Here is a 10,974-nt window from a genome sequence, read left to right on the forward strand (position 1 = left end):
ACCAGTAAAATTTTAAACTCTTCCTCCATATTAAAGGGATTGAATAAATTGGCCACTTTGGTGCACCTGTGTCCTGCGAATTGTCCAATTGGAGATGGAGGTTTAGGAAGTGAGTTTCAGTCTTGTTTAAGTCTCTTCCCATCAGACTGGTCTCGTGATTTCCTACACACCATGTTACTTCCTGTCTACCTTTCCTTGGTGTTGTTCATGCCTGGATTATCTCCTGTACCTGCTCAAACCTTGGTCCATTCTCATTTGTACCATGGAAGTTTGTCATGCCGGATACTGTCAGAACTAATTTTACTTAAGTTTGCGTTAAGGTGCAAAGCACACGTTTTGTATATTTTCTGTTTTTTGTGTTTGTCTATATTTTATGGTTTCGCTTCAAGAAATATTATGGGAAGGGAAATAGCAAGATGTAAAGAGCAAAAAAGTCATCATTCTCTTTCAATTGTTAGAACATCTATCTGCAATCATAATTATGATGCACTGTGGTATGTGTTAAAATAGTAAATACATGTAACGTCCCGTAGGAGCAGCAAACTCTGGTGTTGGTGAGGGTGTGTCATGGAAGTAATCACAAAGCAGGTGACTGTTGGTTGGGGTCCTGAAACATTAGTGTGCCTTCCCTGTGTCCAGTAGTGGTCTGGAGGGGTCAGGAAGCCTGCCTTTGAATTTGAGGGAACAGAGGGTTTGAGGTCCTCTCTCTTCTATTGCTCTAGTACACTGCATAGCAGCAGTATACTGGGTTTACAGTTGACGTTTAAATCGCTGATTGATCATTAAGATTGGGATGTATCTTTGGAAATGAAAATAGGAAGAATGGTATGCTTTTTTTTTTTTTCTTTTTTTTCCTATATCTGAAAAGGTATGTAGTACTTTGCTGAGTGGTTGGGAATAAAGTTTGCAGTATTCAGTGTATTCAGTTTTAGTATCTAAATAGAATTAAACTGTTGCTGTAAAGTGGAATAGCACTTTGTTATTGACAAGTTTTAGAATGCATCTGTTCGTCAATTACCTGTTTGGGAAGATTGTAGTTAATGATTTTGAGAATGTGGCTATAAACCTCCAACTGACTCAAGAAAAGCAAATAAGTCAAGATTGACAAATGTATAGGCTCTTCATCTTTTGTGTGTGTGGGTTTTTTTTTTCCTTTTAGTTATTTGTCAAGGTATAAAGAATTCTATCACACTTAAGACAAGTTAAGTAAACGTCACGGGGTGTATTGTGACATGGCATGGAGCAGATCACATGGCCTAGATCTTAAAGGTGATTTTATGTTTAAACTTTCATGAAAACATATGTGATTGAAACACATTAATATATTGATACAGAGGGCAGTTAATTTTTGTCTTTTTGTGTGTGTGTGTGTGGTACTGTTGTGGCCTCTCCCGTTGCGGAGCACAGGCTCTGGACGCGCAGGCTCAGCGGCCATAGCTCACGGACCTAGCCGCTCCGTGGCATGTGGGATCTTCCCGGACCGGGGCACGAACCCATGTCCCCTGCATTGGCAGGCGGACTCTCAACCACTGCGCCACCAGGGAAGCCCTAATTTTTGCCTTTTGATACATGTGAGCACAGCTTTCATTTTGCTGAAAGAATATGACCAGTTTTCAGTTTGGGATTCTACCATTTAGGAAAGATAGTCCACTTAATTTTAGAAATAAGAGATTTAATATATAATACATAATAATACTTTTATGTATTTTTTTACTGAAAACATTTATTGTAATACTGTGAAGAAACTATGCCATTCTAGTCTTCAAGACTTAAATGAATCAAGTGTTTATTAGCTGTTGTAGTTTTTAAACTAATAAAAGTCAGTACATCAGCAATTTGTAAATACAGTTTTTGAAATAATGCCTTAACAACTTTACAGTGGTTATAATGACTGTATTTAGGCCTAAAGTTAGTTAATAATTTGACATGAAGGCTTTTTAATAGTTTGATGGTGCAGATCAGGGATAGGTAAACTCTGGCTGGTGGGCCAGATCCAGCCCGTCGCCTGGCTTTGTAAAGGAAGTTTTTCTGGAACATAGTCGCACCCATTGTTTATGTGGTAGTTATGGCTCCTTTCACCCTACACCAGTGGGGCCGAGTAGTTGCAACAGAAACTGTATAGCCCACAAATCTGGAAATGTTTAAATTTAGATTTTAAAAATTGAAAACTTCTTTGAGCCTATACAGGGCAAGTCCATTGACCCCTGAGGTAGAAAACAGGAACTTGGGTGTGGAAGCCAAATGGCCTAGGTTCAAATTCCCTTTCTCCCATTTCATAGCTAGTGACCATGGGCAAATCACTTAACCTCTATGCCTCATTATGAGGTTTAAATGCACTTATTTGTATAAATAGTGCCTGGCACATACTAAGCTCTGTGTAAGTGATTGCTGTTGTTTCTGCTTGGAGCTTTAATAAGTTATTGTTAATAGAAAAATGACACTAATGATTTTCCTTATAGAGTAACAAAGGCACTTTGAGTCTTTTACATTTTCAGGAATGTAATAAGACTTTTTTCATTGACAGTCAGTGTTCCCTGTTACCAAAATTTACTTTATGAATATAAAGAATTGAATGTCTTCAAGACAGTACTTTTGCTTAAATGTCAAACCATTATTTTCCCAAGGCACATCAAACTGGCTCTGCATAGTCCAGGCCTCTAAAGCTTGTGTGCACACCCTAGGTAGCATGTGAGATACATTTTGTAAATACAGTTTTTCAAATAATGCTTGAGACTTCCCTGGCGGTCCAGCAGTTAACACTATGTGCTCCCAATGTAGGGGGCTTGGGTTCGATCCCTGCTCAAGGAACTAGATCCCACGTGCCTGCCATAACTAAGAGCCCACATGCCACAACTAAAAGATCCGGCATGCTGCAACTAAAGACCCGGCACAGCCAAACAAACAAACAAGCAAATAAATAAATAAATCTTTATAAAAAAATAAGTAAAATAAAATAATGCCTTAGGAGTTAGGAAAAGAAAATATTAGAACATTTTTACCTTTGTATTATTTTTAAAAATCTGTGTAGTTTATCATGTACATAAATTATATGTATGGAACTTTGTGTATATAATTTGTTAATAAATAAGATGCATATTAAAAAGTTTTCTTATGATTTGCCCAGTCAGGTGTTTGGAGGCCATTGGAGGACAGGATGATGAAATATAGGGCCTCAGCAAAGATAGAATTTAGAACCAATTCCCTGACTTAGAAGATAAGGAAAATAATTCCTAGACTGTAATTGAGTTGTCCAACTTTACATAAGTGTTCAGAAACAGGAAATGCAGTGGCTAGAATCTAATCACTGACCGAGCAGAATCTGGGTCACTCACTGGACTCGTAAACCAGAAGTGACTGTTGAAGTTCTCAGGTTGATGCTCCTGGCATATATGCTTGATCTGTGTGTGTGTGTAAATCTCTGACATAAGAAGCCATACTCAGGCACACCCTGTTTCCTTATTCAAGCATCTTAATTTCATCCCATTAAATCTTTGAAGTATCAGACTACCAGAAGGCATGAAGAAACCTGGGCTGAGAGTCTTCATTCCAGGAGACGTGATCTTGACTGCATGGCTGGTTTGAGGCGCATCACTCTGAACTGCAACCCGCTCATTGGTGACCTGGGTGCAAGTGCTTTGGCAGAATCTCTTAGTGAGGATTTATGGCTTAGAGGGAAATTCTAAAATTGAAAATATTGAATTTTTAATATGCTTAGCTTTTGGCATGATACTATTGTGATAGGATGTTTTAAAGCCTCATTTTACTGATAGCTTTTATTTTGCTTTTCAACTTTCTCTAAGAGTTGCATATATCCTTTACAGAAAATACAGAGTTACAAGAGAACCTATAATTTTAATACCCAGATATAATCACTGTTCATTTTGGCGTATATACTTTCAGTCTTTTTTTCTTCTACAAATATATATGTACACTTAGGGATTACAAAAATAGAATTGTAGTATACTTGCTATTTCACATTCCTGCTTTTTTCACTTAAAGATGTATCATGTAGTATTGCGTCGTATTGATGTCCCATAGTTTAATCAATTCTTTGCAATTCTATTTAGACAGTTTGCTTTTCCCTGTCAGAAACAATGTGAATACGTTGTATATACATCTCTGTGTCCATCGGGATTACTTCTGTAGAATAAGGTACTACAAGTGGAATGACTAAGTGTGACCTATTTTTAAGACATTTGATACACATGGCCAAATTACCACCCAGAAAGGCTATGCCAATTTGTAGTCCACCCCAACAGTAGATGGGAAGCCTGCCTCTCACAAACACTGGCCTGTAGCACTTGTAAAAAAATGTGAAACTACAAAAATGAGTACCTCTCCATTTTTTATGCAAGTGGAATTACTCCAAATTTTATAACTTTTTTCAATTAATTTAGTATGAGCATTTTAGCAAGTCAGTAAATTTGCATCTCCTACATCATTTTTTGTGATTGTTCAGTATTCCATTATATGAATATGCCACAGTGCACATAGCTTATCCATTCTTGTATATAAGCTTTGTCCAGTTTTTCAGTTACAAATAGTACTCTGATATATATCCTTACCTATATCTCTGACTATTTCTTTTGGTTAAATTCTTAGAAAGAGAGTTGTTGGATCCAAAGGGTATAGACATTATTTAAAGGCTTTTCTTACAGAATCTTGGCTTCATCTGATAGGACAATAACCACATTTTGTTTTATTTTGTATTCATTTGATTGACTGGTGAGGTTTACTGGCTGTTTGTATTAATTTGGCTATTTGGTTAATTATACCCTGTGTCCATTCTTCTGTAGTGAGAGTTTGTAAGGGTTGTATCATATCCTGTCAGATCCGTATGTCTGACTTGCTATTTCTGTGCGTCATGGGGGTGTTGAAAGACTCCAGTTATTTTAATGTGATGGTCCACACAACACTTAAACAAAAGACTCATGATAGTTTCCTTTCATGTAATAGTTTTTAATCCCTGTGCTTTAGTGATGATCCCTTTGGTTTAAATGAGTAGGTTGTTCAGCCCCAGAACTACTAGAATTCATGATCAGTTTTTCTGGTTTTTGTCTGACCTTTTACTGTGAGGGTTCTTGACCATCCTACTTTCATGATAGGTTTTTAGTATGTATTCTCTATTCACACATTGTTGAAAGTTTTTATTATTTGTATCCTCTTAGATTTGTCTTTTTTTCCTCTAAAACTAACAGTTATTACATTTCTTCTATTTTGTTTTCCCCTTTGAACTAGTTTCAAGTGTGATTTGGAGCTGAAGATCATGATCAAAAGAATGCAGTGCATTTCTGAGCTCCACCAGGTTTTGCTTGTGAGGTTTACATGCCCCTGCCGCCCTTGCTAATTATGAACTGAGATTCATTTTGTGATGCTTTTTGCTCATAGGTTATATACAGTTATTCTTCAGTTCTGTAATTGTAAAATACGTTGTATGATTTATTGGTACTAAAGCCAGGGTTATCACTGCACATCCAAGAAGAGGTTTTTAAATTGGATTATGCATTATGTGTGTGCATATATGTTTCTGTTTTTTTCCATACCCAAAATTACAAACCTGCCATGACTTGTCTTGTGCAGGACTCTTCCACACGTGAGAAAATGAGAGTTGTCTATATGTTAAATCTGTAGAGTTAGCAAGTGACGTTTGTCTTTCATCGAAAGCACTTGACCTGCAGCAGTGCGGCCTCACCAGTGAAGGAGCAAAGGCTTTACTAAAGGCCCCTGAAACCAACAGAACTCTGCTCGTTCTGGATATAAGAAAAAATCTGCTTGTTGGTATGTGGTCACTTTTTTAAAATTGATGAACACATAGCAAAACAAAAACAATTTGTTCAGGTATTGACAGTTTTTTAAAACTTAATGTGTTTAACTTTCCTCATCATATACAGTTGGCCCGTGAACAACGTGGGGTTAGGGGTGTCGACCCCTACACAGTTCAAGATCTGGGTATAAGTTTATAGTCAGTGGTTCCACATCTGTGGATTCAACCAACCTTGGATCATGTAGGACGATAGTACATATGTATTGAAAACTATGCGTGTGTCAGTGGACCCGCGAGGTTCAAACCCATGTTGTTCAAGCTTCAACTGTACTTTTCTAGTGTTGCACTTCCCTTATGTTTTTAGCAGCTACTGTACTAACTAAAGTGAATTATACTTGTCAATTTTTCTTATCTCTACTCTGAATAGAGGTGAACCTAGATACTAAGCCTGCTTCCACCAAGAGCATTCTTTCTTTCCTGTGCAACCTCTGAATTCTTGCCAGGAGTACTTTATTCATTTGTCAGATTCACAAGTAATTTTGTAATCATCTTCTGTGTGCCAGATACGGGTTTAGGGACTAGGGATAAAGCAGTGAACCAGACAGACAAAAGTCTTGCCCTCATGGAACTTACATTCTAGTGAAGGACATCAGATAGAAATGAGTAAACAGATAAGTCATATAATTTTAGAGAGTAGGAAGTGCAAAACTATCTTAATGTAAGGAGAGTGAGGGAGAGCAGGTAGGACTCCATTGGATAGGTTTGTTAGGGGACAGCTTCACTGGAGAAGTGGCATTTGAACGGAGACCTGAATGAAGAGAGGAGCAAGCCATGGAAGATGTGGAGTAAGCACATTCCAGGACAAGGAGGCAATGAGTATGTAGGCATGTAGGTGGGTGGAGTATTTAAGGAAAAGCAAGGAGGCCAATCTGGGCAGAGTACTGAGTGAAGAAGAGTGTGGTATGACATGAGGTCAAGGAGCTAGCCAGGGGTCTGCTCTTGTAAAGTCTTGAAGGCCAGAGTAAAGATGTGGATTATTCTAAATGAGTAGAGGGGTTTGAACTGGAAAAAGGCATGATCCAAATCGTATCTGAATAAGGTGACCTGGTATAGAGAAGGGACTTGGGAGGATAAAGAAGAGGAACAGGGGGCTTCCCTGGTGCCGCAGTGGTTGAGAATCCACCTGCCGATGCAGGGGACGCGGGTTCGTGCCCCGGTCCAGGAAGATCCCACATGCCGCGGAGCGACTGGGCCCATGAGCCATGGCCGCTGAGCCTGCGCGTCCGGAGCCTGTGCTCCGCAACGAGAGAGGCCACAACAGTGAGAGGCCCGTGTACAGCAAAAAAAAAAAAAAAAAAAGAAGAGGAACAGGGAGACCAGTTAGGAGACTATCACAGTGCTCCAAATAAGAGATGTTTATGGCCTAGGTTAGGTTGGAAGTTTGCAGCAAATGAAAAGTGGTTGAATTCAGGTTGTGTTTTGAGGGTGTAGCTCTCAAGACCTGCAGATAGATGTGAGGTATGAAGGAAATAGTAACAAGGAGACAAGTCGTTGATGATTATGTGTGCAACTGGGTAGTATCACTTAGAAGAAGGGAGCTGATGGGAGGAGCAGCTTTTGAGGGAATATCAGGACTTGGTTTGTTATCTTGGATGCCCTGGTTTGATATCTTAGATGCTCTTTAGGTATCTAAGCGTCTGGACGGTGCTCAGACTGTACTTTGTATCCAAAGGTATCCAAAGCCACTTCAGATGCAAAATGTTTCAAGTTGACCTTTGCTGCTGCCAAAATAGTAGCCACTGTGGGCAGTCTGCAAGATGGCATCTTAGGTTTCTGAGGAAGAAATTAGAATACACAAAGGGGGAAATAAGTGTATAATTATATAATGTAGATTTCATATTTAAATGTCTGGGAAAAGCAATAATTAGTTGCCTTTTGGTTTTAAATGGAAATAGCCACTCATTGGAAAATAATTACTCTAATTTCAATTCATTTTACTTTAGATCATTCTGTGATGAAAACAGTTACCAAACAAGTTCTCCAGGTGGAAGGAGTGCCAAGTCAGAGGTATATAGCATGTTTCAGTTCTCTTGGAAGAATTTCTCTTTAATGGCTTGGTTTTCTTTCTTTCTTAAAAGAAAATTATCAAGGTACTTTCTGCCATCTTAAAACTAAGATTTTAGTCAAATCAAATGGCTTTTCTGGTTTTGAAAATGTTGTGTGATGCTTTAATTTAGGTTCCCAGATATGCAGATTGAAAACCTTTTAACTTTTTATTTTCTGTAACATATTATCGTTAGTCACAAATAGTCTTTTTTTTTTTTTGGTGATAAGAATGAATAGCAGGAGCAGCATTTGTGAAACCAAATCTAATATGAAACTGACTCTTTCTTGTGAGTAAATTTGAATATTGAAACAGCAAAACAATAAGGTTTAATAAAAAGCAAAATAAATTTTTTATGTTTATGATCTGCCAATTTCCCAGAAAGGGTTTTGTGGTGACTTTAGTTATATACCAGATACATTAAAATCACCAGTGGACAACACATCTTTTATTCAGGTGCCCTCTGAAAGTTTTAAAAATTTGTTGACTTCGTAACAATGAACGGTCCACTTTAAAATGGTTAAAATTATAAATTTTCTGTTTTGTGTCATTTACCACAATTTTAAAAAAATGTGTTGTTTGAAGATTTTTGGGTTTTATAAAGGTATTAGCATAAAAATGAAAAATTTAAAAGACCACCTCTAATCCCATTATCCTATCAAGCAATATTTACATTTTAATTTTCTCTTCCTGCTGTCTATAAACATAATTCCACATAGCTTCAATATAATTTGCCATTCTTATCTTTTCATACTAAATTTAAATTCTGTGATTCATAGTTATACTTTTTAACATTGCATTCACATGGTTTCATTGAGTAGGTCAATTTTTTAAATTGGTGAAAAATTGGAAATAACCTCAAATAAACTATTGTAAACATCTTCATAAATACAGCTTTTTTTTTTTCTACTTCAAGTTGTATGTTTTTGATTCTCTATTAATCAACTTGCTTGGACAATAGTGTATTAAATAAGTTGTTAAGAGTGTTTATGAAGTCAAAAAAAAGCTTATGATCGTCTGCCAATTGTTATTTCAAGAGTGATATTTTATTTTTTTTAAGGTGAAAATTACTTGCTTTTATTTATTGTTAAAAAAACTTTATGAAATGATTTGCAATGCAAAATGTGGAAAACTGCTTTGAATATCTGGGAAAATAGCTACAGCATGGGAAAACGTATGTAAACAAACTTCACTGCCACCAAACTAGAATCTACTAATTTATCTCAGATGGCATCACAGAGTAGCAATGGCAGCTTCTGGTAAACGGAGAAACAGCAGCAAAGTCCTGCAGTGAAGCTGTGATTAATTACCAAACTGAACTGTTCACTCCACTAATCCTACAACTTCCCTACATTTATCTGTCTATACATTCCTACTTACTACAGGACAAACACCCACCGAAGTGGTTCCAAAAAACAAATGAGATAGAAATTCACAATTATAAAACAAATCCAATAGAAGGCAGTGGAGGAAACTGGGAACTACTGCAAAGTTTTACTGTCTAGTCCAGGTGATGAAAACAAAGTTTTTCTTTCAAGGCTGACCACTGTCAGGAATGAAATTAAGTATCAAAACTCTCCTCACTTCTCTAGGAGTGATTCTAGCTCTTCTTGCAAAGAGCTGAGCTGCTCCTTTTCTCGGTCTTCCTTTTGTTTCAGTTCATCCAGCACAGCCTGAAATCTGTTCTTGAGAGCCAGGTTCTCCACTTTCATGATGAGATCCTCCTGTCGCTTTGCCCTGTCCTGGGTCTCTTGGAGCTTGCCTTTCATGTTATCAATCTGTTTCTGAATTCCCATAACCAGCTGATTAGTTCCCTCGTTTTCTTGGTGGTGTTCATCTGACTCATTTAGCTTGTGCTGTAGCTGCCTTTCCAGATCTTCCTCAGTGTCAATGATGTTTATATCTTCTTCATCTTGATGCTGTGTCTCATCTTCATCTTCACTGCTGCTGCTGAGGTCATTGAATATCTCCCGAAGCTCATCATGTTCTAATGAGTCATGGCCCTGCCTGTGGCCAGACATTCCTGGGGAAGAGATATCAAGGCCTTGACTTTCTGCTTCTTTTGTTTCATCTTCAGCAATTATTTCCCAACGGGTACTGACAGCTTCAGCATCTGTGCTCAGCAACCGCTTTACTTCTTTTTCCACATCTGGAGACTCAATATATTTCTTCTTTGCTGTCTTACGGAACCTTCTCTTTCTGACATTTTTTAGAGGCAGAGTAATTCCATGGTTCCATATAAACTTTTTCTCTTTGTCCTTATCCTTTTTCTTGCTTGCTTTGGGATCAGCAGTGGCAACTGGTTCCTCAACAGGAGGATAGAGATCACCATCAGCTGTACAGACAAGCATCTGAGAGATATCAGCTGTCTTGTAAAAGGTTTTTTTATCAATGGTTTTCAAACTTTCCATAACACATGGCAGATCTACCAATTTTGACGCCAATGGGACCTGGTCCACTCTGACAATTCCATGACGCCCATCAGGGTGTAACTCAATTGTCAGTCTGTCCTTCAGGTTGACATGACCAGACTGTATCGCCCGCCTCACAGTAGAGGCATACTCCGGAGGTAGGCGTAAGATAAACTGGCTCTCTACTTCGTGAGGAGCATCATCTTTGCTCTTACTCATCTTTACTTCTTTGTGACTCAGTTTTTCTCTAATAACCACTTGTTGCACTAAAAAATTTCAGCTATTTCAACAGAAAGGCCAGTTCTTTATAAATTGACGTCTTTAATTACAAAGAGTTCTAGGTAGAAGAGCAACTAAGCGTCTATTCGGAATTAAGTTCCAAGTCTTTCTAAATATGCTGTGACAATACCAGTCGTTAATGACGCATTGCCTTACTCAGGTCCATTTAAATCTGTTAGCTGCAATGCCAAGTTCCAACCTCTAGATAGAGGTTGTCCTGCCGCTGCAGGACAACGCAGGGAAAGCAAATGGCGGCTCCTACGGAATGATTTTCGGCACAGAAAGTAAGGCTCAGCAGATACTCCCAATCCACAAACTCTCCCGGAACAAAGATACGCAAAAAGCGGGGCGTAGTGAGCTCTCTTCGCCTCGGGTACTTACAATCCAGTGACGGTTATAAGTCCAGTTTCTCCGGA

General features: G+C 38.2%; 1 protein-coding gene and 1 pseudogene across 2 annotated transcripts; one reads left to right on the forward strand and one right to left on the reverse strand.

Annotated features, from left to right (window-relative positions):
- LOC308610384 (centrosomal protein of 78 kDa-like) lies at positions 1–5,798 on the forward strand (annotated as a pseudogene). Its single transcript has 4 exons — positions 1–109; positions 1,160–1,269; positions 3,498–3,651; positions 5,638–5,798. The product of its transcript is annotated as a centrosomal protein of 78 kDa-like (transcript).
- Positions 5,799–9,018: 3,220 nt separating this feature from the next.
- Positions 9,019–10,669, reverse strand: LOC308610374 (transcription initiation factor TFIID subunit 7-like). Its single transcript, XM_081259533.1, has one exon. It carries the CDS (start codon positions 10,496–10,498, stop codon positions 9,449–9,451), a length of 1,050 nt encoding a protein of 349 aa, XP_081115659.1. The 5' UTR covers positions 10,499–10,669; the 3' UTR covers positions 9,019–9,448.
- Between the last annotated feature and the right edge of the window lie 305 nt (positions 10,670–10,974).

The sequence above is a fragment of the Mesoplodon bidens genome (assembly GCF_964165515.1).
Source record: "Mesoplodon bidens genome assembly, contig: HAP1_SCAFFOLD_211, whole genome shotgun sequence".
Classification (NCBI taxonomy): Eukaryota; Metazoa; Chordata; class Mammalia; order Artiodactyla; family Ziphiidae; genus Mesoplodon; species Mesoplodon bidens.

Coding starts and splice junctions, on each gene's coding strand:
- LOC308610374 (XM_081259533.1), bottom strand. CDS start 10,498: ATGAGTAAGAGCAAAGATGATGCTCCTCACGAAGTAGAGAGCCAGTTT.